General features: G+C 36.7%; 1 protein-coding gene and 1 long non-coding RNA gene across 3 annotated transcripts; both read right to left on the bottom strand.

The window, feature by feature from the left end:
• Positions 1-788: 788 nt before the first annotated feature.
• LOC127254734 (ADP-ribosylation factor 1-like) lies at positions 789-6,279 on the bottom strand. The gene is made up of 10 exons (XM_051279990.1): positions 6,176-6,279; positions 5,173-5,330; positions 4,613-4,742; positions 4,286-4,512; positions 4,145-4,183; positions 3,784-3,846; positions 2,846-2,864; positions 1,781-1,892; positions 1,103-1,242; positions 789-1,012 (listed from the first exon to the last, which is right to left on the bottom strand). Exons 4-9 carry the CDS (start codon positions 4,386-4,388, stop codon positions 1,210-1,212), a joined length of 369 nt encoding a protein of 122 aa, XP_051135947.1. The 5' UTR covers positions 4,389-4,512; positions 4,613-4,742; positions 5,173-5,330; positions 6,176-6,279; the 3' UTR covers positions 789-1,012; positions 1,103-1,209.
• Positions 6,280-23,493: 17,214 nt separating this feature from the next.
• Positions 23,494-26,850, bottom strand: LOC127254892 (uncharacterized). Of its 2 annotated transcripts, none has more exons than XR_007839523.1 (5): positions 26,772-26,850; positions 26,370-26,466; positions 25,423-25,486; positions 25,103-25,243; positions 23,494-23,811 (listed from the first exon to the last, which is right to left on the bottom strand). It is a non-coding gene; the product is annotated as an uncharacterized LOC127254892 (long non-coding RNA). The 2 variants fall into 2 exon arrangements; XR_007839524.1 differs by having other exon boundaries at positions 25,423-25,475.
• Positions 26,851-27,809: the final 959 nt, after the last annotated feature.

Raw genomic sequence — 27,809 nt, 5'->3', positions numbered from 1 at the left:
TTAACAATCAATCCACTAGCCAACCAATCACTAAAACAGCAACAACTATCACTACCAAAAAAACTGTTTTCTATTACGGCCGGAAAATCGTAACAAAAAGCCATATTTCGTGCAATTTGCGTATTTGCTACGCCTTTGTTACGACTTTTTTCCGTAATGTGTACTCGCGTAACGAATGTTTTTTGCCACGCCACTTTTCGTAACTATTACGATCGGTCAACGCTCCCTGAAGTATGGTATTTGTTACGATGTTTGTTACGAATTTTCTCTCGTAACGAAAGGTAGATCCTTCCGCGCGTGTGGCAGGACTTTTAGTTACGGTATTTGTTACGGAAGTTCCTCGCGTTACAAGTGTTTTCCATTGACCGGTTGTCAGAACTTGGTTTTTGTTACGACTATTTGTAACGGCATTGAACCCCGTAAAAAAAATATTACCTACTTATAGTCACGAAACCGTCTGTAACAACAAATATCCAAAGACCACTTTTTGTAACGATTTTCTGGCCTTTTGTTACGGAAAAATAGCGTATTGTGAAAAACAGGGGGTACGCTGCAATTGAAATTGTTCGTAACAAATGGACCTGCTGTGATGCGTATCATACGAAAATAAATTACGAATACAAAGATTGCTATAAACATCATCATCATTACGCCCCGCGCAAACATTAATTCATATTAAAATCTGAATTCCATACCTACCAACAAAGTAAAGCAACCCATAGAACAAGCCTACTAGTATCTACACATCAACAACCTGTTACGCAAAACGTGCTTAACAGTTCAAACACAAGTAAACAACGCAATAAGCAAATACGGTTATCCATCAATCCCATTAGGCACATTTTTCACCATACGAATTCAAACCACAAAGGTCTACGCATCAATTCCAGACATAGTTCAACAAAAACTCAACACAATCCATCCAAAGACAGGTTCGACATTCAATCCATATGACAAACGGGGCAATTAACATGGGTGTATCGGTACCAACATTTCAAGCCCGGCGCATGAGCTGCAATTGCCAACACAGAGATTACTTTAAGTCATACTTCTTATAAATTTCGGAAGGCAATACAAGAAAGGTATTAAAGTAGATCCTTACGTCCTTGTAGCTCCACTCAATAGGATCTTCGCCGACGACATCGCGAAGGGTAGTCGCCCCAGAAATGGTCGGCAAAATAAGGGGTGTGTCCGGGACTGACGCGGATGTCACGAAGACCTTGACCAAGGAAAGTGTGTCACCTACAACATTCACAAGAGCAATTTTTGATTACATTCAAGCATATATATCAACAGACGTTCGAACTGTATATATAACATGTCATAACACAGACATTATAAGTGTAATACTTTGGAACTAGAACAAGAGGAGTACGTACATTCAGACATGTCGTACAGTACATGGTATTACATTCATGAGTTAGGTAGCGAAGCACATTATACCCTAATTTCCTATGTAATTGCAGCTTGATCTTTAAACCAAACATCCTTCAATAAACATGGGTCGTCATAATAGCAGTTATTTTACAACCCCTACATTAACAGTCTACCATTGTATACCTGTTGAAGCCAAGCACAAGCAAGTTGTTTACCATGAATATGTGATGGTGACATATGAAATAAAAAATATTTTCATTACATTCTCAAGATCTGTCCAGTAACATAAAGTTTAGCTTATTTGATCTTCCATTAACCTTGGTGTAAAACGGAACAAGAACATCCTTTTTGAAATATATAGGTGATGAACTTTCTTCTGATAATACATAAATGGAAACATCACCTCCAATATTGCATGGAATTCTTCCTTGGCAACCACTAGCCTATCAGTATCACTTGAATCACTAACATATATTATCGCTTGAGTATTGGGAAAGTAGCACCTCCAGTATGGCCTAAACAACAAAGCAAAACATCTTAGCATCGATTCAAGGGATTAGGAAGTTCTAAAGAAAGCTGAGCTTGTTTTATAAGAAATAAAAAAGAAAAGATACCGGAAAATAAGACTATCATTTAGTATATGTGTATCATGTGGTTGGTTCAAAGATGAGTAAGGTCTATTGTAAGATGCACTCACTCACCACAACTCATGTTTTATATAGAAATAAGGATTCTCGCTGTAGCATCATCTAGTAATAAAAATATGTAGCACTTTGGCTATTAACAAAAAAATGTACCAGCAATCTATCCAGATTTGAAGGATTTGGCAAAGTGTTTTCTTAATTCAAAATTTCGACTTATCCACCTATGTATATATGAACACATTCAAGATAAACAATCATTGAAATTCAATAGTTAACCAAAGCTCCTAGTGAACAACCAATGTGTGTAATAATAGTAGCAAAAAAAAAAAAAAACTACTGCTAGACATTTTTACCACTTCCATTGAAAAATTAAAGTGAACTTGATGTTGTCAAGCACCACATAAAGTATTAAAAAATATACAAAAGAAAAAAGTTAAATTTTTTTAAAAAAAATAATAACAATAAAAGCAATTCCTACCTGAAAACATAATATTATTTTGACAATTTCACCTGGGTAAACTATTTATCCATGGCAGTAATTAACTAAATCTATCAATTCTTAAATACAGAATAAAAAATAAAACATTCTATTGAAAAGTAGAAAAGTATGAAAAAAAATCATTGGAGAGAGATTTTAACATGGATTTAGAACGAAGAAATGTCATTACTGCACAAATCCAATAGGCAATATTAGACAGTGTACAGACAAATGTCAGTATTGTGTGATTGAAAAGAGAACCATTAAATTGGACAAATTAACTAAATAGACGATAGAAATAAAAATAACAAGTAATTACTTGGAACTTTTTTGAGTAATTAGTTACCTGATACTGGTCTGCCCACCTGCCACAACAAGGAGAACCACCAATGTTACGAATAAAAAACTTCGAAATGACTTCTTAGAAATGGTTGGAAGAAAAACTACTAAGTAATCACAAAACCACTAAGCATAAATGAAATTGTGATAACAAAGAGCATTCCCATGGTTATTTTCTTGAATGTTATTTTATGACTTCCACATGTTAAAGTTATAACTGTGTTTTGTAGTTGCATTAAGCTTAATGGCCTAGATGCCTAATTATACTCTAGAATCACGACCCACCCTCATAAGCAAATCGTATGTCTATAAAGTAAATCATAGCTTATAGAATCCTTCGGCTCCTTGATGGAAAGAATGAAAAAGAAAAAATAAGGAAGCAAATTTAAAACATTTACATTCCAATCATTTAGTTCATGAGACACGCCGAAACAAAACAATATTCCTCCCTCATTGGTGAAGTGATTATATATATTTAAAAAAAAAAATCTTAGGCTAACTAGAAGGATACTGTTGACTTGTAGTCTACATTCTCTAATTCAGTTAAGATAAACCTACAATTATCTTCTATAATATATGGCAGCATTTGAAACCACAGCCAGTGGCAACATTTAATAGCTGATAGTTGTTACAAATTCATTCCATTGTGTATTAATGTGAATAATTCATCCATGGACATCATTTGTTTTCATGCTCTGGAGCTCTAATGAGAGTGAAAACCTAAAGCCAAGAAGTCCTTAGCTCCTTCTTTTCATAATTTCAACATAAATAACCAAGGGCGACACATGACACAATCAGTAACAACCAAACTCAGAAATTACAAATTAAAATGATGAACCCCATATGAAAATAAACAAATTCATGAGTCCAAGTCAAACAGCAAGGATCCTGAAAGCGAACAAACTTTGAAAACAATCCCAATTCTATTAAGGATGATAAACTCACCTAAATCCCAAACTTGGAACTTTATGTTGTTATATTGCACTGTTTCCACATTGAACCCAATAGCTGTAAAATGAAAAAGACATCTACTCATTAATCAAGTAAAGCAAAGTTTCCCTAATCCTATTTTCAGACTACACATTTCGCATATCACCATTTGTCATATTAAATTATGCCTATGAAATAGATGCAGCAAATTAATGAACTCAAGGAAGCAACCAAAACAAGCTCAAGAGAAGAGAATAACATAAAACAATTAGAAACAACGAAAATATCCAAAAATTAGCGCGTTAAATGTCAGTCAACCCACGTTCATAGAATAACAGTATCGAATTGCTTAAAGTAAGGATAACAAGGTAAGTACTTGGAATAGTAGACACTACTTCGCCCATCTGAAGTCGATCTGCGAAAACCAATAGCTAAAGAGAATTAATTAAAAGTCATCACCAAGGCAAGTAGGCAACCACAACAACGTGAATCGTATGAAGCGAAAAATGAGGCATACAAAGAATCGTGGTCTTTCCGGCATTGTCGAGGCCCAACACAAGAATCCGACCTTCCTTGTTCCCGAAGAGTGAAGAAAACAGCCTCGCGAAAATAATTCCCATCTCACCCTCAATCAATTTGAGAGTGAATACGATGAATTGAATCTAACTATGTTATAATATATAAAATAAACAAATAAAGGATCTGATCTGAGGCAAAGTATCAGCACCTCTTACCCTCCATTTCCTGCACAAATTTGAAATAAAAGACGACGACTCACTGTAACTGGAACAATGAGTATAATTGTAATGCAAAAATGAAGCCGATTGGCATTGTGACGAAATACCTGCAGACGGCAGCGAGCCAGGCTGGGTGCATCTCAGCTGTCAGCCCCGCGGCTGTGCGCGTTGTTATCTTTCCCTACTCATACCAGAGTTTCTTCGTCAGTCACGAAACAATATACTCTCATCACCCATCTTAAACAACAAGACAGAAACACAAACACTCATCACCCATCTTAAACAACAAGACAGAAACACAAACACAACCCATACTGATCCTAGGGTAGTGTCGAACAGGTGCAGGTTGAGATTCTTCCCTTTCAAACCAGCAGACCAAAAACCAAAATTCCAGAACCAAAATAATTATGTGATAAAATTACACCATTAATAAATCAAACTTCACAGGGCACTTAAACAATCTGCCTACTAGTTCTCTAACACAAGAATACGTTATCCTACCAACTAATCAAGTTCTGTTTATCACACACAAGCCATAAAATTCCCAATACCACCTGAGAAAGAAGAAGAATATTACGACGCCCTATATCGATTTCTCCTCACAGAGGACGCGACGAAGATCCGTGGATCGATCCTCATACTACTCGAGATAACTTAAAAACATTACCTGGACGCCGGTGCTGATTAACCTCCTCGATCCCACCTTCGCCCAGTACGTCGCGTCTTCTGATTGAGAAATTGCGTCGAAGAATGAGTTGTGCCCTAACTTTCTGAAATTCGCTAAGTGTGAAATCTATTCGGCACCGAGGAGGGGAAGAAGAAAGCCTGCGCGTGTGGGTATGAAATCGTTCTTAGTTTTCCAAAAGCGCTATAGCGTTTTTACCTTTTTTAAATCCAAAATATCTTTTAAATATAAAAAATAAATGTAAACACCATTTGTTACGAAGCACAATCGTAACTAATGTTATTTTGAACAGAGTCTACCAACTCCGTTTTTGTTACGGATTATTTTGCGTAATTAAAGAACCTGAAACGTTGACCAAGAAAATATATATTTGGTCACGGAAATTGTCGTAACAAAAACCATTATTTGTTACGATGTTATTATAACGAACCGTCGAGCCGTGGTGAAAGACTCTTTTTTTGGTAGTGTATCAAATATTGGCGGCCATTTCATTCAATGATGCAACTGTTTGATATTGAGAGTACTATAAATAGTTCAGACAAATCACATGTTTATAATAATCGAATTTCAAAATTTGAACTTTTTAGTTAAAATTATTTCAAGATAATATGAAATTCCTATAGACATAGCCAATTGAACTCCAACAATCCTCATTCAATTATGAATCAGTAGCAAACACAAAAGCTTATCATTTTATTTTTACTGCTATTAGTTTAGTCAATCAATCAATAATACCAAATTCAATCAAAAAATAAAAGAAAGCGTAAGATAATGAAGAAATCAAGACAAAGTGGAATATATATATTTGCATAAATGAACATAATTTAGCTATCTTCCAAAACCATTAAAAAACACAAATATACACACACACAAATTCATTCAATGCTCGATTAGGGTATAAAATTAAGAAATGCACAATACTAGAATTTAGAACAAAATAAAAAATGGCTAAAAAATTCTATATGAAATAAATTGTGTTTGTTACCAGTCAGTGACATCCCTTGTGCTTGAATTGGGATGAAATGTCCTCTTCCTAGATATGTGGCTTCCATTCTACAACAGTGACTAAATCAAGCAACAAACACCGACTAGTCTCACATATGTTTTTAAAGAAATAAATAAATAATTCTCAATATATAAAGTTTTCTAATTTAAAGAATTTTTCAAAACTCCAAAAAACTAAAAATCTTTATCTAGACAGAAGTTTAATTTGACTATTAAAAAATTGTTCAGGCCCCAACAAGGCATAATGATCCCATCTCATCCTAGCAGCTTGCAATAATATATATGATATATATTATAAAATATAATTTTCTTCCAAAATGAATTGAATCGTAGAAATTAAAATGAACGCAGAATGCACGCAGTTGGGCAACTAAGTCTAACCTACTTGGCATGCCTAATTAAAAATTAAAAAAATTATTATAACTTAACAACAAGCAAACAGAACTAGCCAACACATTAACGGAACAAACTAGCTAGCGAACAGATCGAGGAATGAAGTAGATAGGATCTTGAAATTATATAATCGTAGTGGAAACAGCAACCCTAGTTGCCATCTACAACACAATCGCAGGCACGTTTAACTGAAGTAACCTACATACTCAATAATAATGGCGGTGGGGGCTGGGGTGTTGGATTTGACATAAGAAAAATTGCAATATCGGACAAGGGAGTGGACAATTCAGAAACTTCCTTCTCCAATAACACGAATACACAGACATTATAAATAGCAATTATAAAGCAACCAAACAGTCCCTTAACACATAACTCAAACACTGAGAAATTAAACGGACAAAACACAATAATTAATCCATAATTTAATGACAATCTTAAGTTAAGTTTATATTACCAACACCCCTCCTTAAACTCGAACCTTTGTGACACCTAAGAGTGCTCATGCCCAATTGAAATCACTGAACTTCACATACTTAGAGTTGGACTCATTCCTTACAGCACTTTCTCTTATGAAATGATATCGCAAGTCAATATGCTTATTCCTTCCATGAATTACAGGATTTTTGCTCAAAGATATTGCTGATCGATTGTCAACATGAATGGCAGTAGCTTCATCTGGAGGATAGCGAAGATATTCCAACAATTTTCGCAATCAAATTGCATGACAAACACAGGACGCAGCAGCAACGTATTCAGCGTTATAGGTGCAAAGTGCGACGATTTCTTGCTTCTTTGAACTCCAAGTGAATGCAGCATTTCCCAAATAAAAAACATAGCCATAGGTGCTCTTTCGGTCATCGATATTTCCTCCCGAATCACTATCGCTATATCCAGTTAGTCCAAAATATCAAACAATAGAATAAAATAAACCATAATCGATTATGTATCTCAATATTCGCTTAGCTGCTTTCATATAGATTGAACTTGGTGATTCCATAAATCAACTGAAGATGCCAACGCTGTACAAGATATCTGGTCTTGTACATGTCAAATATCTCAACCAACCAACCAAGCTTCTGAACAGGATCTACCTTTTCAGCTTCATCATATTTTGATAACTTCAGCCCACACTCCATTGGTGTTCTTACGGGCTTGGAATTCATCATGCCAAAATCCTTTAGCACTTTCTCAGCATAAGCCTTTTGGGAGATGGAAATCCCTTCATCACTTTGCTGCACCTCAATTCCAAGATAATAGGACACGGAGCCTAAATCTGCCATTTCGAATTCTTTAGTCATCCTCCTTTTAAAATCATCGAACATGCTCGGATCATTCCCTGTAAAAATCAAGTAATCCGCATATAGACATACAAGTAAAACACCACCATTTTAGTTTTTCATTAGATACACAACATGCACATGTGGGCTGTTGATATATATATAGTATATATATTTTATATATATTGATAAATATATTCTACCTAATATATCTCTTGTATAAATATAATATTGTACCATAATTGTGTTTCAACAAAATAAAGTTTATTCCATAAATCCTAACATGGTATCAGAGCCATGCTTTTTCCCGACTAAATCGAAACAACCCACGAATTCCAGATAGCATATCTCCGATCACTTCCGACCGTCACCGCCACCACCATCGTCTTTGCCGTCACGAGACCGGCCGGACACCGGAACAGTTCGGCGAACGGCGGCGCGTGAGAGTCACACGCGCCCGACGTGTTTTTCCGGCCGGACGCCTCGCCGGCGCGTGGGGGCGCGTGCGGCGGCCGTTGGCGGCGATCTTTGCACCGTTATGTTCGGAATTTGATTTCCTCCGCGATGGTATCTTCACTTCTTCCGTTTGAGCAGTTTTTTGTATCCGGTTGACTTTTTGTGTTTCGGGTTTGATTCGGTTTCTTTCGTTTCGGCTTTCGGTTCTCTTGAGTTTCTATGGAAAAGATGGATGTACATATTCCGATCAATGTTGTTTTGTCTGGAGATAATTACAGTTTGTGGGCACAATCGATGAAAAGTTTTTTGATAGGTCGGAAATTGTGGCGAATTGTTACGGGAGATATAGTTGCCCCCATTGCTCCGGTCTCTATAGGAGAAGTTACGCCTACCGCCACAGTTGTTGAATCTTATATTGAAAAATTGGAAGATTGGGATAGTAAAAACCATCAAATTCTCACTTGGTATGAGGCAGTTCATGCCTCATTGTTACATCGGCATCCACTTCCTACCTTGGATGCAGCTATTCAGGAGATTCTGTTTGAGGAAATTCGTCTCCACCTAGCTAAGGCTCCTCAGCTTGATTATGCTCTTGCGGTCACTGCCCGAACTCCTACTCAGAGTCGTTCTCATCGTTGCAAAAGATGTCAGTCCTCTGATCATGACTTCGGTCATTGCCCAAAGGTGGAGTGTCACTACTGTCATGTTTTAGGCCATACTATACAGTATTGCCCCACTAGACCATCTCGCTCTGGAAGTAGTAACTACAAGCCTCGGAATTCTCGTGGACCTCAGTCTGGTACCTCCTCTGTCACAGCCTCTGCTGCGCCTGCGCCTGCGCCTCCTACGATTCAGGACCTGGAAGCTCTTCTTAAACAGGTTCTATCTTCCAATACCGCCATGTCTACCACATCAGGTAACTCTCCTTGGTATTTTGATTTTGCTTGCAGTAATCATATGACCTCTGATATACGCCTTATGACCTCCACATCCACCGCACCATCCTTACCCCCTATCCTTACTGCCAATGGTACCCATATGCGCATCACCCATACCGGACATACATCCACCTCATCCTTATCCCTCCCTGACACATACTGTATCCCTCAATTAACCTTAAATCTGATTTCCGTTGGTCAATTAGTTGATCAAGGTCTCACCGTGTTATTTTCTTCTACTGGTGTGCAGGTTCAGGACGCGCAAACCGGGCGGACTCTTGGGAAGGGCCGGAAGACGGGCCGCTTATTTGAACTTACGTCACTCCAGGTCCCTCGTCCCTCTATCTCAGCTGCCACCACCTCTACACCATCCTGCCTTCAGTGGCATCGTCGTCTCAGTCATGCGTCTTCCAATAAAGTCAGGTCCTTGATTAGTCAGGGTAGTTTGGGTTCTGTTAAGTTTGAGTCTTTTAATTGTGTAGATTGTTCGTTGGGAAAACAACCTGCTGTGTCGTTTCCTCATAGTACTTCCATTGCGGATACTCCATTTTCTTTAGTTCACTCGGATATTTGGGGACCTTCGCCCACTGTGTCTATGAATGGTTCTCGTTATTTTGTGATTTTTATTGATGACTATTCTCGTTTTACATGGATTTACTTTCTGCGGCATCGTTCTGAACTTCCATCTATTTATATGACCTTTGCTAAAATGATACATACCCAATTTTCCTCTACTATAAAAACTCTCCGCACAGATAATGCTCTCGAGTATACTGATACATCATTTCTTAGTTTCTTATCTGATCAAGGTACTGCTGTCCAACGCTCCTGTCCATACACCTCTCCACAAAATGGTCGCGCTGAACGTAAACACCGACATATCCTCGATACAGTCCGCACCCTTCTCTTATCAGCCTCTTGTCCAGATCGCTTTTGGGGAGAAGCCGCACTCACCGCTGTCCACACTATAAATCGTGTCCCTTCCTCTGTCCTAGGTAATGTCAGTCCTTTTGAAAGACTATTTAATCGTACCCCTGATTATAGTCTCCTCCGCCCTTTCGGTTGTGTCAGTTTTGTCCTCCTCCCTCCTCATGAGCGCACTAAGTTAGAACCTCGCGCGCGTCTGTGTTGCTTCCTGGGCTATGGGTTAGAACATAAGGGTTATCGTTGTTGGGATCCTATTTCCAATAGGCTACGTATTTCTCGTCATGTCACATTTTGGGAGGATACCAAATTCTCTTCCTTGTCTCACTTCCGAGTCCCCTTTGATCGTTCGTCTCCGTTCTTTACCTTGTCCTCTCCACCCCTATTCCCTTCCAGTGACACGGCTCCGTCTCCCTCTCCCGCTCCTGACGCTGTCCCGGTTGCGCCTCCTGAACCGCAGCTGATCCCCGAGCCTACTCTTGCTCTCGACTCCGATACATCACCACCACCAGAGCCTGACACGACTTCGATCTCAGCCCCTGATCCTGGCCCTCGTCGCTCCACTCGGGTTAGTCACCTTCCTACTCACTTACTTGATTATCACTGCTTCTCTGCCACCTTGTCCCATCATGAGCCCAGGTCCTTTCGTGAGGCGTATGCGGATCCGTTGTGGCGGCAGGCTATGTCTGAGGAGTTGCAGGCTTTGGAGAAAACCCATACGTGGGATATGGTTGATCTTCCCCCTGGCAAGAAACCTATTGGCTGCAAGTGGGTATTCAGAATCAAAACTAACTCTGATGGATCTATCGAGCGCTACAAGGCACGTTTGGTAGCCAAAGGCTACACCCAGCAGTATGGTATCGACTATGAGGAGACATTTGCCCCGGTTGCTCGTCTCACCTCTGTCCGCTGTCTTATCGCCATCGCTGCCGCTCGTCGGTGGCCCCTGCATCAGCTTGATGTCAAGAATGCGTTCTTGCATGGTGATTTATCCGAGGATATCTACATGTCCCCTCCTCCTGGTTTTCCTACCTCTTCCAAGGTATGCAAACTTCTCCGTGCCCTATATGGTTTGAAACAAGCACCTCGAGCTTGGTTTTCGAAATTTAGCTCTGCTCTACTCCAGCTTGGCTTTACTTCTAGTGATCATGATTCGGCTCTCTTCCTTCGACGTGGGTCAGCTGGAATTACTATTTTATTGCTTTATGTGGATGACATGATCATTACGGGAGATGATGCATCAGGTATCTCCGAGTTGCAGGCTCATCTAAACCGCCACTTCGAGATGAAGAGTTTAGGGCCTCTTCGGTACTTCCTAGGACTTGAGATCTCCGACACCTCCGACGGATATTATCTCTCTCAAGCCAAGTATGCCTCCGACCTCCTATCTATTGCCGGTCTCACTGACTCCAAGACTACTCCTACACCTCTTGATTCTGACTGTCGTCTTACTCCGATGGACGGCGTTCCTCTTGATGATCCGACTTTGTATCGTCAGCTAGTGGGAAGTCTCATCTACCTGACTGTCACTCGACCGGATATTGCTTATGCCGTCCATATCGTCAGTCAGTTTATGTCTGCTCCTCGGACGACTCATCATTCTGCTGTCCTACGGATTCTCCGGTACGTCAAAGGTACCCTTCTTCATGGACTTCATTATTCCGCTCGATCCTTCTTAGTTTTGACCGGGTATTCTGACGCTGATTGGGCGGGAGATCCCTCTGATCGCCGCTCGACCACTGGGTTTTGCTTCTTCCTTGGCGACTCGCTTATTTCATGGCGCAGCAAGAAACAGACGGTTGTCTCCCGGTCCAGTGCAGAGTCTGAATATAGAGCCCTTGCCGATACCGCTGCTGAGCTTCTATGGCTTCGCTGGCTTTTGGCTGATCTTGGAGTGCCTCAGCCCTCTGCCACTATTATCCATTGCGACAGTCAGAGCGCCATAAAGATTTCGACAAATGATGTCTTCCACGAGCGTACGAAGCATATTGAGATCGACTGTCACCTTGTACGTCATCACGTTGCTCATGGAAGCATCTCCTTGTCTCCTATTTCCTCTGCTGATCAGACGGCCGACGGATTCACCAAACCTCACCTTCCCGGCCGTTTTCAGTCATTTTTTGAGCAAACTCAAGTTGGGCTCCACCGTTCCACCTTGAGTTTGAGGGGGGATGTTGATATATATATAGTATATATATTTTATATATATTGATAAATATATTCTACCTAATCTATCTCTTGTATAAATATAATATTGTACCATAATTGTGTTTCAACAAAAATAAAGTTTATTCCATAAATCCTAACATGGGCATTTTTCAAATCCACATTTCAGAAAATATGCGTCAATCCGATTATACCAACTTCTCAGTGCTTGCTTGAGCCCGTACAACGCCCTCTTAATCGCAACACCTTATCCTCTTTCCCTTAAACAATGTAACATGGTGGCTGCTCTACGTATACTTCTTCTCCTAAGTATCAATTCAAGAAAGCCGATTTCACATCCATTTGGAAGATTTTCCAATTATGTTGGGCTGCTAAAGAAATGACCAGTGGAATGGTTTCCAATCGAGCAACTGTAGCGAATACTTCCTAAAAATCAGTTCCAGCTTTTTGCATAAAGCCACAAGCAACAAGTCTAGCTTTGTATTTTTTGACCTCTCCTTTGGCATTTTTCTTTATCTTGAATAACCATTTCACTCCCACTGTTTGTTTTCCTACTGGAAGTGTCGCCATTTCCCAAATATCAATTTTCAAGACATCATCCATCGCCTACTTCCATTTTTCATCCTGGACTGCTTCATCAAATGTAATTGTTTCAGCATCAGTATATAAGCAAAAAGGAGCTTGTACCTTATCCGTTTCCTCATAGAGATATGATAATTGTCTGGCACGACGAGGACGACCAGACGAACTTGGTGAGGGAATTGAATTCACATGAGAACCTTGGGATGAAGAGAGGTGTGAAGGTGTTTCTGTAGTCACAACTTCAGGAGCAATTTCATCATCAACTGGTAGTGGAAGAAAATTATAGTTTTCTTCTTGCATACTCCAATTCCATGTGCTTGATTCATCGAATTTAACATCCCGACTGACAATCAATTTCTTTTTTCTGGATCATACAACTTGTATCCTTTTGATTTTTGGTCATACCCAATGAATACTAGTTTTCTGCTCTTGTCATATAATTTCTTTCTCAATTCATTTGGAACATAAGCGTAAGCAAGGCTGTCGAATACACGAAGATGTGACACATTTGGTTTCTTTCCACTCCATGCCTCTTGTGGTGTAACTTTGTGCAAGCTCTTTGTCGGACTCCTGTTGCATAAATAAACTGCACAAGCCATGGCTTCTACCCAAAATTTCTTTGCCATTTTCTTTGATTTCAACATACTTAGGATCATGTTCAAGATTGTCCTATTCTTCCTCTCCACAACCCCATTTTGTTGGGGAGAATATGGAGTTGTCAACCTTCGATCAATCCCATGCTCCTCGCAAAATTTGTTGATGGCATTTGAAGTGAATTCTTCTCCTCGGTCCATTCTCATTGCTTTGATTTTTAGGCCTGCGCTATAATCATCAATAAATAACAAAAAAATTTCTTGTACACCAATTGCAAAGGCTTCGTGGCACGACTTCCAAATTCCTTTGGGAATAGTTTCGAAATTGTTTTGCCAAAATACATCCTTCACATAATTGATTTGGATGATTTATCGAAGGTAAACCTTGTGCCATTTTCTCCATTGTCATTATCTTCCGCCCGTCAAAATTCAAGTGGCCAAATCGTTGATGCCAAAGCCACGACGGATCTTCAAAAGACATGTTCAAGCACTGAACATGATCTGGATAAATGTTAAGTTTGAACTTTGAACATTCTGTTGTTTTTCATCGGAACCTTTGCAATTAGCTTTCCATTTCAATTTCTCATTACCAGCATATTGCCCTTCTTTTGAAACTCATATCCCTTTTCCAATAATTGGCCCATGCTTAAAATGTTGGACTTCAAGTCTGGTACATAATAGACGCGAGAAATAAACTCATGTTCTTGATTCTTCAATTTGATTAGAATATCACATTTTCCCATAATTGGCACCTTTGAAATATCTTCAAAAGAAATATTTCCTTTCACAAATTCATCAAGATTGGAGAACAAGGATTTGTTTCCAGTCATGTGATTGCTAGCACCGGAGTCAAGAAACCAAGTCTCTTGAGTTTTTACCGATTCACCTTTACAAGACAGTAGAAATGTGGATTCTCTTCTTCTTCAGTAGCCTCCATTTGGTTCGCTTTTTCAACTCTATTGGAGTTAAATTTGCAATTTGTTGCAAAGTGTCCATCATAGTTTGCCTGCATTCTTCCTCGTTCAAAAATGCGGCCACGACCATGACTTCATCCTCGTCCTCTGCCTCTACCTCTATTGTTTCTGAAATGGTTATTCTCATGTTGCAGTGATAATTTCGATTGCAGCATCTGGACAAGCGGCTCTTTTCGTCGTTTGATTCTTTCGTCATGGGCCTGTAATGACCCTAAAAGATGACCAATAGACATGTCTTCCAAATCCTTTGATTTGTCAATTGTAGTAACGACATAATGAAACTTTGGATCCAATGATCTTAGAATTTTCTCATTCACATGACTATCATCAATGGTTTCGCCATATCTCTTCAATTGATTGATGAAGGCAAGGACTCGGTTCACGTAGTCTCCAACAATTTCAGAATCCTTCATTTTCAATGATTCGAATTCTCCCCTCAATGTTTGTAATCGAACTTTGATTACCTTATCTTTTCCTTGACAAGAATTTTGAAGAATCTCCCAGGCTTGCTACGCTGTGCTTGCCGATGAAACCTTTTCGAACATGTTTTCCTCCAGACACATGTGAATGAGAGAGAGAGCCAGCTGGTCCTTTTTCTTTAATCTGTTGTGTGCATCTCTTTGTGCTGCTGTCATCCATTCCGTAGTTATAGATGAATCATATCCTATGTCAACAATATCCCACACTTCTTGCGATCAAAGTATGGCTTTCATCCTGATGGACCAACGTCCATAATTTTCTTGAGTTAGTTTTGGGTATTGAAATGGTAAGAGTGCTATTCATTTTGATGCTTTTGTGGCGGTAGTGGTGGCTCTGATACCACTTTATTGGATTTGACATAAGACAAATTCCAATAACGGACCAGGGAGTTGACAATTTAGAAACTTCCTTCTCTTCCCAATAACACAAATAAACAGACATTATAAATAGCAGTTAGAAAGCAACCAAACAATCCCTTAACACACAATTCAAACACTAAAAAACTAAACGAACAACACACAATAATTAATACATAATTTAATGACAATCTTAACTCAAGTTTATATTACCAACATGGGAAAAGCCAAATTTCAACATAATGCATATTACAAATCTGAAACAACACTACGTGCACAAACTTAATTTCCTCCAAAACACAAACAGTCACCAAACTCCCATTCTATATCAAATACATCAAAATTAATCAAAAGAATTGGAAAAAAAGTAAAATGTCTCCAAAACTTTGGAAGTCACAAAGCAGAAAATTATAGAAAATAAAGATAAAAAATTGATACCCAAATCTACACCAGCAGTAACAAAACATGAGGGAAAGAGAAAAAAACAAATGCATACAAAGAAATACCCTGCGCGCGACTCCGAGGTGGAGAGGGTGGCCGGCGGCTAGGGGCGAGCTGAAAGGTCGAGATGAAAGCGGGGGAGAGCGGCTGGCGAAGCGTGGCTGGAGACAGTGATTTCTGTTAAGAGCTATGTGTTGAGGTACTGTCTGTTATTGTTTGCTGGAATTGATAAGTTGGAACCAACAATTTTTAATTGATTGGAGGATTTGCCATTAAGATGTGAGAAAGGGATATGTTCTGTTGTGAAACTCGGGTGGATTTATTACGGAGTTAGGGTTAAAAATTTAATTTTGTTTAAAATAAAAATACAATTTTATTTATTTATTAATAAATATATTATTTAATAAAAGGGAAAGTTGAAATTAAATCCCTCTGACACATAATGAATTAAAGTTCAGTCCCTTTTGTAATAAATTAGTCTGCATTCCCTCCTTTTTTTGATTTGATGTTTATAAACTCCCTATTGATATTTTTATCTTTATTTTAATTTCTAAATATTAAAAGATAATGAATACTTCGATGTCATATCTATGTGCCCATACAACTGTTATATATACCCATACTTCTTTCCGCTCTACTTTAACATGTTCTAAATATATACCTATGTATGCTTATTATATACATTTGAAAAAAAAATGATAAATAAATAAATAGCAGTTGCAGACTTACAGACATGATTTGGTGATGGGGTGAGGGAAACCAACACTCACAACTTTCAGTCGCAAACAAAACCCTATCCAACTTTCACAACTCTCACCGGCAGCTGATCGTTCTCATTTTCACTCATCGTCCGACAAACTGAAAAAACATGGTGAAGGGGAAGCTGGAAATGAGCCCATCACCCCGACGCAACGTGAATAAGTAAGTTTTTTTTCGTTCTTCCTAAAATTTTTAGTTTATTCACAATATTTTTACCTTAAATTGTGTGTTCGATTGCGGTTTAAATTTCGGCCGCAATATGGTATGTCTCTGTTTGTCATCGAGAATTCCTCATTTTTGGGAATATGTGCTTGGACATAGTTGTGTGTTTAGGGTTTAACGTTTTACATTTTTGAGAGGTTCTACGAGACGATGAGTTAGATTTGGCTGCAATTGTTTAACTTTTACATGTTGGTTGGTTGTTTTAATATTATTAATCATGTTTACGGGTCGACATTTGTATTACAAGTTAAATCGGCTAAGAATTAGTTATGATATTTTTATGTACCCACAATTGCATCTTTTAAACCTAGCATGTTATGTAATATACTTACGGGGCTTATACATGTACCTCAGTTGTATTTTTATGTGCTCCCCTGTATATTTGGTTAGCCTATAAAGAATTTTGAGATGCCCTATTACGGACTGATATTTATTTTTCACAGAATGAGAAATGAGTATAATATGTGGTTAGTTGGTTTGTCATTTCTTACTTTTATAATGAGGTGGAGAAGTTGAAGAATTAAATGTCAGATTCTCATATTAAGGAAATAAAGCGGACTCCGTTCGGGTACTTTCTCGATTGTCCAAAAATGAGACTCGCATGTATCGATACTGGTTTTGGTCAATAGTTTTCAGCCGGACAACATGGACTTTACTATGCGTGGGGAGCAGCATGTCACTGATATTTGTTGGGAGTTGAGTGAATGAAAAAAACAAAGCAGTTGTATGTTATTTATGGTTATTCTCTAGCATGTTATGATTGATCATGTTCGTTGTTTTTATTGTGTGGTTCTACTTTTATACATTACCATATATTAGGCCAATGAACTACAAATACTTCCAATGACAACACGTATACCGGCTTAAGACTATTATACATACCATCGCTGATAGAGGGAATGATCCCATAGAGTGCCTTAATTGCCTTCATCATTGAAGGATTGACTGATATCGACCATATTGAAGAATACTTGCAACTATATATATAATACTTACGCATTCGTTATTGATGCTTAAACACGTATTAGTTTTGCATACAATTACAATATAATAAACTGGTTGCCCATGAATACTTCCAATAACAGCATGTGTACCAATTTAACATTCATGCATATACCTCTATTGATAGAGGAAGTACTCACGATGTGATTCAAGGAAACTTGATGCCTTACACGTAATTTCAGTTGTAACTACCAATCAACATAACATTGTAATACCACCCTCAGAGGTGTTATTACGTACCTGTAATATAATTTCATATGCTTCAGTAACATGTATCTACACCTTGATTATCTGTGGTTCGGAAATAGGTCATTCTTAATTCAAAATTTTTAACTGACATTGGTAACTAGGGATGAATTAATCACGATTATTTTCCTACGACACCCCAAAGTGTATGAAACGGTAATCAACACATATTTACTATAGATTGTTAAACAAGTAATGAGTGACTAGGGTAAGTTATGTTGATTGTTACTCATATACCACTGTTCCCATGGATTGATTGGTTATTTAGACCTATTACCCAGTAATACACACCGTAGCACACAAAACAATCTTTGGTCTACAAAGGTAGAGAGAGGAAGTACTCTCACCGAGTTCGCGCATTGGACCCTCTGCATGGGATTGACTAAAATAAACTACATTTGAAGATGCCTAGTACTACAAATCTAATGTCTATGAAATCATTATTTATATCTCTTGTATTGAGGTTTATACTCGGCTCGCATGGTTACATACCAGAATTATAAATGTAGATACCCTATATAAGATATTATGTACCTACAATAACAATCAAATATACTTAAATTACGATTACATATGCTCTGGTAACCTATAGCTAGAGAACATGCATTTTTGCTTAAAATATTCACTAAATGACAGTAACCATGAATAAATTCAACCATGGTAGTGTTTCTCGTAACACCCCAAAGTGTATGGAAAGATAAATAATACATATTTACTATTAATGGTTAAGCAAATCATAAATAATTAGTTAATTTGTATGATCATATTCCAACCACTAAACAAGTCATGAATAAGTAAGTTAAATTATGTTGGTTGTTACTATAAATGACTGATGTCATGAATTGAAATTCATTAGACTTATTACGATTAATCCAAATTGTTTCATACACAACAGCATTTGGTGAGAAACATACTTGCATAGCGCATGACTCAACTAGATAGGCAAATGCTCCAGAGCGGGCCTTCCATACCCCCAAACTCGCATGGTGTACAAAATCCTAGTAATTGTGTACCTTCTGTAGTCTAACATGTAACTGAACAACGTAATCTTATGGCAAGGTTTTCGAATTGTGTACCTTCATGGCTTCATTTAATGCCTGTAAGGATTTAGCATATAACCTTTATAGATTCCGAAACAGATTAAGACTTAATCCTCATTTGTATGTTTCTAACGGATGTGACATGATCAACACAGTATGTTCGTGTACTTTATGTCATTGCGATTATTAATTATCAAGACCACACTGATATTGTTGGGACAGTAATATGCTACCACCAGATGTGCTTCGATAGATCAACTAAATACTCATCCAGATAATTCGTGTGTCTCTATTTATTTATTTGAAACCTTGTGTCATTGAAGTATCATACACAAAGGAGAACTGTCACATACCCATTGTTCATGTTCATATACCATCAGAATATCCAAATTATAACAATAGTTCTATACAATTTGAATCTTGCTATTGTATATTTACCTTCTACATTACATTTTTATCAATTATGTCAAATGTAATTACACACCAAAAAGGACATTTAGAACAAAAACAAAAATTACACTTCAAAAGGCCTAGGTACCGCAGCTTTACAATTTCTTTTGTCGCGCCCGAGACGACCAAAACGTCCACATTTTCGTGACTATTTTATTTTCTGCAAGTCATAGCATCATTTCTTCGATTCACAATACAATACGTCTTCTCCTTGAAAACAAAATCATGAATAACTCTGTCGAGCTACATCTCGATGTCTTCACATCATTCTTCCAACTCATCGCCTTTCAAACCCTCTGCGCCTAGCTGTGTCTCCCCACCGCTGAATAAACATTAGGAAGATAACACATACGTCTCATTATTCTGTTCCAATGTCACAATACCCGCTCCGCCACCACCTCCATCTCGCCACAACACCTGCTCATCAATGCCCTCCAACTCTCCGCCTTCTCCGACCTCAATGGCATCATTTGAATCAATTTTTTTCCCTATCCGACAAGCCCCACCCGGCTTAAAAAAATTGACAATCCATCCAAAATGCTCGATCCTGGGCACGACGCCATACACATTTCGCAAAGTCGTCACCAAATCCAATCCTTTAATCGTCATATCCAAATAAACACATGCCACGAGAGAAAAAGTAAATGTCACCCGATCGAGATGAATTCCTGAGTCCTCTATCCTCGAAAACAAATTGACATCTTTTTTTTCCTGCAACATTTGTTGCAAGCCTGGAGATCATAGCGTTCTGTGTTATTATATCTCGTTCAGGCATTTCGTCGAACATCTTCTCAGCAGAACAATCGCTTGAAAAACAAAATATTCACAAATAGATTTTGAATATATTTACAGATAGATATGTTTGAAAGTTAGTTAAATGTGAGTAAGCATCATCAAGCAAAGCCATTATAATTTCACACAAAATACCTAGATTTTACCCCGAATCGATATATAGTTACTAAGCTAAAAAAAATTGAGGTTTGTCGATTTGGGCGCGGAGCAATGGGTGTTCGAGATCGACAACCGGCGAATGAATAAGTGATGAAGATCAAAAGAGTGTGAGCGACCAGTACGGCGGGTTCAATTTTGTAGTTGCCGCTGTTTCTTCGTGGATTTTGCGATCGAAAAATAATTGCAGAGGTTTCTTTTTCGTTGGGTGGGGAAGGAGGGTGAAAATGGAGGAAAAAAATAGGGATTTAAATCCAATTCTACCTTAATAAAAAAAACAAATAATGGAAAAGGGATAGGGTTCGAGTTTTAGAATCAATCACGGAATTCAACTTCACGAGGAATTAAATTAATATACGGAATTAAATTTTTTGAGTAATTTTTTTTTGTACATAACTAACCATGGCTAAAATTCTGAAATACTGTCCTGAATTGGTGGGTGGAATTTACAAATATAACAAGAAGTGGTATGCTATTTCTTTATTATAACAAATAGTTACAAAATCAGATTTCTTCAAAATTTCTAGAAAAAAAAAAAAAAAAGAACACTCTTCTATTCTCTCCAAAGACACCGTTTCACGTTAATATATTTAAGATCAGCTGTTCTTGCATATTTGCAGAGTAGAAATTCTTCTGCTTGCAGAGAAAGTAATTTCCAGAGAAAGTAATTTCAGATGTGTGAACGGTTTTCGAATTGTTTTGGGGTCGTAATTGATCGATAATTCTTTCACTCAACAAAGTCTGTAATGTATTCTGAAAGTTTCTGAGAGACCGTTTGATTACGCATGCGTTTTTTTATGATTTTGTGAAATTAGGGTTTTTCGTTAACCCCAGTGCCATTCCCACGTGCTTCTTTAATTTTAAATTCTGCCTTTTAGGTGTCTGGGTTTCTGTTTTTCACTTCTTTTTTTTCAGTTTATGTTTTTCTCTTGCATCAGATTTTTGAACAAATTTATTTTGAAGAGCAAATGATATTTGGGATTTTAACTTACTTTCACAATTAGTTACAAATTATGTGCTTTTGTGGTTTTGGATATTCGATTTCAAGGCTGCACTTAGATCTGAAAACTCTTTCAATAGATTGAGAATTAGAATTTTTACTTTTAAACTAGTATGAACTTTAGAAGCACAATGAGCTAATATGCATTATGCTATTTATGGCCTTTAATTTATTAAGTCTTACTTTCCTTTTTTTGATATGTGCTCTTGTTTAATATGAGTGTAGTGTTTGAGAAGAAAAAAAAATAAAAAATGGAATACAACAAGAATGAAGCCGTAAGGGCCAAAGAGATGGCTGAAAATAAATTTTTAGAAAGAGACTTTCAGAAGCCAAGAGCTTGGCATTGAAGGCTCAGAGCCTCTTTCCAGGACTGGATGGGTTGTCGCAGTTCATTGAGATTATCGATGTACACATCGCCAACAGCCACAAGATACACAACGCTCCTAATTACTACGGTATATTGGGGGTTGATTCATCGGCTGATGATGATACATTTGAGGAGACAATACCGAAGAATGGCCACTAAAAAAAAAAATAGTATATTTGTAACGGAATTCTGTTCCTAAAGTTCACGTAGCTAACGTAATTTCGTCCCTAATTCCGTCTCTAATATCATTAGTAACGGAAAAAGTGGATTTAAGAACGAAAAAATCTTGTTACAAAATTGATATTTTTTTTGTAGTGGGCCCTCTCCCTGCACCCTGATAAGAACAAGTCAGTAGGGGCAGACAGTGCATTTCAGATACTGTTGGAGGCATGGAATGTACTGTCCGAAAAGGAGAGCAAGAAATGCATATGACTTGAAGATCTGTGTAATGCCTCGGAGCCAGAGTGGCAGTGCTGCTTCAACAAGTACACCGTATACGGCCTTTTCAACTTCTATTCATCACCGACAAACTCCTCCATGGTCTACAGCAATTCTGCAGTACTCTTGAGAAATGCACAATACACAAGCTATGGTTTGCTTTTCTTTCAGGGATTTTTTGGAGGATTTTTAAATCCAAATTTTCAAGGTAATGAGGCATACTATTACCAAAATCCATCCCCAAGAAGTTAGAATTGTGGATTCAATGCAGTCCCTTATCTAATGTATCCACCAGTCGGAGTGCATAATCCAGTTCAACCTCAAGTGTCTTCAACGAGGGCAACTGCAGCCAACTTTATTTTATTTACATTCAGCTGCGCATTATGGTAATGCTCCAAACACAGCCCAGTCGAGGTCGACTGCTAACCAGCAAAGACCAGATTCATTTTGGAGTTCATGCAGTTGATGCAAAACACATTATGTATACGGTAATGTGCATCTAAATGAATTTCTGAAGTGTCCTTCGAAAGATGTAGGGTTGCTGCTGCAACTCTCAACAATGAATTTTTATAGACAAAAAACTGAATAATATTATTGCATCTTATTTCACTACAAAAAAACTAACCTTTTGTAGCGGTTAAAAATTTGTAACAAAAACTCAATTTTCATGCAAAGTAGCCTTTTGTGTCGACTTTGTTATGGATTTTGACAGATTCTAAAAGTCGCGGTACAAAAAGTCTTTATCGTAACAAAATCCGTAACAAATAAGTGGCGGTCAACCCTCAGAATAAACACGTTTTAATTGTATTTGTTACGTTTTTTGTACGTAACAAAAAAATCGATCATATATTTAGAACGAAATATATCCATAACAAATAATACGGCACAAAAGTTAAAATCTTGTCAGAAAACTATTTGTTACGATATATGTCCGTAATGAAAAACACGGTAGAAAAGTGGCATCTTGTCAGAAAATATTTTGTGACGAAACTTTGTCCATCACAAAAATTGCGTTACAAAACTAAAGTTCTGTCAGAGAAGTATTTGTTACCGAATTTGTCCATAACAAAAAATTTGGTACAAAAGTCATGCGACCGTAAAACACCATTTTTACCGATCATTGTCCATAACTAAAAAATACTCTTTGTATCAAATAAGGGTTTTGAAGCTACAAGTAAAATGCAATTGTCTAAAGTAGTATTTGTTACAGATCCAATTGCGTTACAAATAACTTAAAAGCATAATTTTATCATAACTAATCCAGAATCCTTGTCCATACCTACAAAACGACATCAATCCAACGACATTTATAGTAATGCTCAAAATAGAATATTAGGCATCAACGGTGCTTTAAAGCATCCCAAAATACCACCATATCGTACAACATAACAACCAACTAACAATCTCATAACATACCATCCGCAAATCCAATAAATAATAGCTTATAGATAACTTTGGTATCAAATCGGAATACAATCTTAAGGCGTGTGCATAAAGACAACTACAAACTACCAAGCTCGTCAAGTGCAGATCACTGAGGAAGCAATGAGGGACGGCGAACCAACTGCAATGAGTATTGGTCATCATCTTGAGTATAATCATTGGTCATTATCTTGAGTATAATCATCGTAAAGTAAGAAGAGAATAAAGAAAAACCATATAACACAATAGATTAATGAAAAAAAAAAATATAAAAACAATAAACAATCCAGATCATGCTTTGTTATACACTAACACACTAAGTAGTTCTAAAACACACTGGATTAGGTTTGCAGAACTAATTCTAACTATTCCAACAAAGCCATAAATTTTCTAGTAGTGCTTTGATTGTCAGGCAAGCAATTATTACAATACAAATTATAGTTGAATGCAAGCAAACCCATACAACTGCTAAAAAGAGAAACTGTGGTCACCATTTTCCGGGAGTTGTGCTTGCAATAGCCATATGTGAATCGGTAATCACCTTGTACATAGCGATCTCTATCACTATCATATTAAGATGGATATAACAGGTCATCTCACTAGAAAGTTGGAAAGTTAACTCTCAAATATTTAGGATACCATCAGTCATAAAAAAGATCATTATTATTTCAATTGAATAAATTATAACCAATTATGATATAATGATAAGCTAGGTGATTTTTAGCTCCTAATTAAAAGGTAGATTATAGTATAAGCTATGCAATTACAATAAATAACTAACAACAAAATAGAAAAATACATCCAAGGTTAGAGGCTAAGATTCAGAATTTCTTATTGCATATGTTGCATGTTTATAACAAAGGATGGAAGATTCTCATGCAATGATGAAATTACTAATTCTAGGTTACACATAATGAGAAAGGATAATGGTATAAGATGGAACAAATCATGCTAGCAATCAATACCTGTAGTAAACAATGTTGAGTGAGCTGCATATACAAACCAAACAATATGATTAACCATGAAAATCCAAAAAAAAATGCATTCATAAAAACATATACCGGGCATTAGGCAGTGTAGCTTAAAGATATGAAGATAGCAGAGGTGGTGTACGAAGGATGCACTTTTCCTTGAATATTCATTGTATCTTCTTGCCATTCATTTACTTATTTATTCCCAACATTCATGGTTTTCATTGATAATTAAACTAAAGCAAGAAAAGCAGCAAACGTTTCTCACAAAAGTAATTAACATGCGATAGATTGTGTGATGCATAACCAAACTAAACTAACTATGTTGCATTTATAACTTATTTTTGAATTATTTGGATATGATTGAAATGAATAAAATTACATAATAGTAGTATTAGCGAAGGTGAAGACAAAAGATTGAACATTTACATAAAGCATACGAATTTGTAGAGCAGAACCTACGTGATGCTTATTGCAAAGGCTACTGCTCGGATCAAAGGTTACTGATCATCGTCGATCCTAGGAGGAAAACTGACAAGTGGTAAGAGAGCCGAATTTCTCAACCGGATGGTGGGGCGCAGCCTGGGAGTGCTCTTCTAGATGCTGCAAATGAAGAATTAGAAAACATAAAGCATATGCATTACCTCTAATATAAATCGGACTACATATATATATATTAAATCAATTTGAATAACTTGGTTCATCCTTTTCCCATCTGAACAATCAAATATACCTACGCAAACAAAAATCAAATAATAAATAAGCATGTATATATTTAATACCTGTAGGTTTTGAGCAATCCAAGTTCTCTATAGAGCTCCACCAATGCTCCCCTCTATACAAAACCTATGCATTAATATATCAATCGTATCTGTACACAAGCACCAGGAATTGAGAGATTGATTTCTCAATTTTTTAGGTGCACTCATTCATATTCCACAAACATCACAAAAATTATAGGTAAACTAGAATACATTGTAGAATAAACCATCTGCTAGCAAAAAATCAAAAACTAGAATAAGTTGCTCTACAAGAATAAACCACATGCTGGTCATGCCATACATGTTCTTAACCAAATAATCGAGTCTAGAATAAGTTGTTCTACAAGAATAACAAAATTCACTACCAAAACTTTCTTGAAAACTAGCAGCTACTAAGTTGTTCTACAAGAATCTAACTAGCAGCTACTAAGGTCAGGCAAAAATAGAACCTGTCCATAATCTAAGATAGAAGCCATTATACACAATTACTAAAACAACATAAAAAACCCAAACAATACAGTAAGTTAGTAATATTAGTAATGAACATCCTTTGTATGTTTTGATCTGCTTTACTATGCAGTAACTTAAGTAGTTTTCTTCTACTCCACCATTATCACGGTATAGAGATATTACCTTACATTCCACATTTGGTATAACCTCATTAGTTTATGATAATGACATGATTTCACAATCACTTACAATGTTTATTGAACCTTTACTTACGAGGATATATATCTTCCAATGCTACTAGAGTTCAGAAAATGTTCTAATATCAATTTACAGTTTTAAGATAATCATGTAGCAATTGAAATGATCCTTAAATAACAAATGTTCACCATTCAAATTCTTCAAATCAAAAGACCATCTCATTGTTTCATTACCACTGCTCTCAGACAAATTGAAGGAATGGAAAACTAATCAGTGTTTTTATTGAACTTAAATAAACCCGTAAATGATGAAAACCATACCTAGTGGTAGATATAATGTTCACCTGGCGCCCGAGAAATGGCATGCAAACCATACCATGAATGGTGCTATGATGTCCTCCAAGCCAAATTAACCCTTCTGAAATTGTTAAACGGAGATAAAAAAATCAATTTTTTTTTTTTAAAAGAAAAACTAAACCAAAATCTAAAACTTTAAACAACAACAAAAATTCAACACATACACAGGAATTGAAGCTTGAGTGGCTTAGTATGGAGAAGAAATCCAATCCAAATCTATAGCTCGTACAAATCAACACCATTGAAAATGCCTCTTCTAACACCAAAAAAATACGATTTTCCCTAACCCTAAACTAATCTAGAACCACTCCAAATTGTTAAGATACCTTGCGATTAAAATTATAAGTCCAGTCGCTATTGGGTTACCTCGAAGCGGCGACGGCGGAGCAGTGTTCGATGAAGGTGTGCGCGAGAGTGGAAATGAATTACGCGACATCAATTTTTTCTTTAAGTGTTGAGATGTGAACATATGTGTATCTATGTATACCTCATTTGTGAAAGCGTAACAATGCTTTTACATTTTTTTTAAAAAAAATTATTTTAATTTATTTGTAAAATAAATTTATTTAGGTTTTTTTTTATATATATTTTTATCTATAATTATCATATTTATCCTATGTATGTGGATATTTACGGTAGAAGCTTTAACATGATTTTCAATTTTTATTCTACTTTATTTTATTTTTGAATTTTTTTAAATATATATAGTTTTTTTTTTATTGCAATATTATAAATATAATATTGATTTTTGTTATGAATTGCGTAACAAATAAATATACAACCATATTTTGTATTATATGTAAATATTATGGATAGTTTACCGAAACAAAAATTTTTTATATTTTGAATTTTATAAAAATTAAATATAAAATGTTCTTCTTTTTAATAATTATAATATTACTCTTTTTGTTACGGGTTGAATTACTTAACAAATATAGTTAGTACAAAATTTCGTCCCATATGTAGTTGTTACAAATAACTAATCGAAACAAATAAAAACTAATGTTGACCAATATTAAAACTTTTTGAACCGACAAATTTCGTAACAAAAACATCTTTTTGTAACAGATTTATTGTTATGGTCAGTTTACCTGCTACAAAAGGTTAGTTTTTTGGTAGTGTTTCATCCCTTCCTCTTACAATTTATAGTGTCATATAGAAAGATCTAGGACATTTAATTATATTTGAGAAAGACACACTCATAAATTAGTAATTTAAATGACTCTTTAAAATGCATTAATTCTAACATCCTAAGTGCAAAAAGGGTATCAGAGCAATGCAGATTCCTGCTCCTAATATAAAAGCCGAGGCTCACGCTATTGGAATATCCATCAACACACTGACGATCTATCGACCTTCTTGAATCGTTTGAGAAGTGTGCGTCATCAGTTCCTAAAAACTGCA

The sequence above is a fragment of the Andrographis paniculata genome, unplaced genomic scaffold (genome assembly GCF_009805555.1).
Source record: "Andrographis paniculata isolate CXL003 unplaced genomic scaffold, ASM980555v1 Contig52END, whole genome shotgun sequence".
NCBI classification, from domain to species: Eukaryota; Viridiplantae; Streptophyta; class Magnoliopsida; order Lamiales; family Acanthaceae; genus Andrographis; species Andrographis paniculata.
This window is presented reverse-complemented; position numbering and strand designations above follow the sequence as displayed.

Bases quoted from the DNA above. Each gene is read 5' to 3' on its own strand.
- LOC127254734 (XM_051279990.1), bottom strand. From the start codon at position 4,388: ATGGGAATTATTTTCGCGAGGCTGTTTTCTTCACTCTTCGGGAACAAG. The intron at 3,847-4,144 runs GTACTTACCTTG...TTCATTTTACAG, and splicing joins AGTAGTGTCTACTATTCCAA to CTATTGGGTTCAATGTGGAA. The intron at 1,243-1,780 runs GTGATGTTTCCA...TGAATGTTGTAG, and splicing joins AATTCCATGCAATATTGGAG to GTGACACACTTTCCTTGGTC.